The 1,346-nt window shown below is 62.6% G+C and overlaps 1 protein-coding gene across 1 annotated transcript in view; it reads right to left on the bottom strand.

The window, feature by feature from the left end:
• The window catches only part of LOC102756420 (serine/threonine-protein kinase BRSK2), a 47,907-nt gene that overhangs the window by 17,472 nt on the left and 29,089 nt on the right, over positions 1-1,346 (bottom strand). Inside the window, exons 4-5 of the mRNA XM_015568942.1 lie at positions 454-594; positions 35-151 (exon numbers count right to left, since the gene is read on the bottom strand). Coding sequence (XP_015424428.1) covers positions 35-151; positions 454-594 — 258 coding nt within the window. The remainder of the gene's footprint in view (positions 1-34; positions 152-453; positions 595-1,346) is intronic.

Consider the following 1,346-nt stretch of genomic DNA (forward strand, 5'->3'; position numbering starts at 1 on the left):
TGGATGGCGGGGGCCGGCCGGGGCGCCCACTCCCCCGCAGCTGGTCTCCAGGAGGCTGTCCCCCACCTGCAGGGACGCCATGCCGAAGTCCGCGATCCGGATGTTGTTCTTCTCGTCCAGCAGGAGATTTTCTGGTTTCAGATCCCTGTGGCTGTGAGGGAGGCAGCGGAGGCTGACCTGGGTCCCTCCCCCAAACCCCACCCACACGGCACCCGGCCAATGGCAGCACAGCCTGGTGATGTCACAGGCAGCCAATCGGAAGTCGCCTGCCTGGCGGTTGGTTGCAGGTCTGGGATGGAGGGACTGGAGCCTCTGGTCGCACCGCGTGCTCCCCCAGGCTCGTGAGCAGGGATCCCTCCCACTCCCTGCTCCCCCCACACCTGCTCTGGGGCCAACAGGGGGGTGTCTGCTGGCGGGACAGCTAGGCGTGGGTCACGTGGGGGCGGCTCGCACCAGATGGAGTGGCTGTGGCAGAAATCCAGCGCGGAGATGATCTGCCGGAAGAACTTGCGGGCCTCTTTGGGGGTCAGCCTCCCCTTCTTGACCAGGTAGTCAAAGAGCTCCCCACCAGACACATGTTCTAGCACCAGGTATCTGCGGGGACGGGCGGGCTTCAGGTGGGTGCACACGCCTGCTGGCCCACCTCAGGGCCATCCTCGGCATGAGGGGCCCCCCGCTTGACCCCCTCACCCCACCCCACCTGGCAAGCCTGCCTCCAGGGCAGCGACTGGAGGAGCCCATGGTGCCAGGGTCTGGGAGCGGGGCCACACCTGGCCCTCCCGCTGAGGGACCATTAGGCCCCAAGGTGAGTGAGCACTGTGGCTGCTGACCCTCAGTGAGCTGGTGCGTGGCCCTCCAGGCCCTGCCCAGCCCAGGTGGGGCTCCCGGAGCAGGGGGACAGATCAGGGACCCTCAGGGAGCCCCAAGGCACAGCACAGGCCGGAGGTGCCCTGCAGGCGCCCTGGCCCAGTGACCCAGGCTTGCTACTGCACCTCCAGGCTGACACCTGAGCTGTCTTGGGACTTCTGACCCATGGGAGGGGGCTGGCCCCAGCAGGACCTGGACCAGCCACCTGTCTGCCTTCATCCTAGGCATCCTGCTCCCGCCACCAGGCCTTTGCCAGAGCTATATCCCCTCCTCGGGCTGTCCTCCCAGCCCAGTGATGGCGAACCTTTTGAGCTCGGCGTGCCAGCATTTTGAAAAACCCGAACTTAACTCTGGTGCCGTGTCACATATAGAAATTTTTTGATATTTGCAACCATAGGAAAACAAAGACTTATATTTTTGGTATTTATTTTATATATTTAAATGCCATTTAACAAAGAAAAATCAACCAAAAAAATGAG

This window comes from Myotis davidii, unplaced genomic scaffold (genome assembly GCF_000327345.1).
Source record: "Myotis davidii unplaced genomic scaffold, ASM32734v1 scaffold425, whole genome shotgun sequence".
In the NCBI taxonomy this organism is placed as follows: domain Eukaryota; kingdom Metazoa; phylum Chordata; class Mammalia; order Chiroptera; family Vespertilionidae; genus Myotis; species Myotis davidii.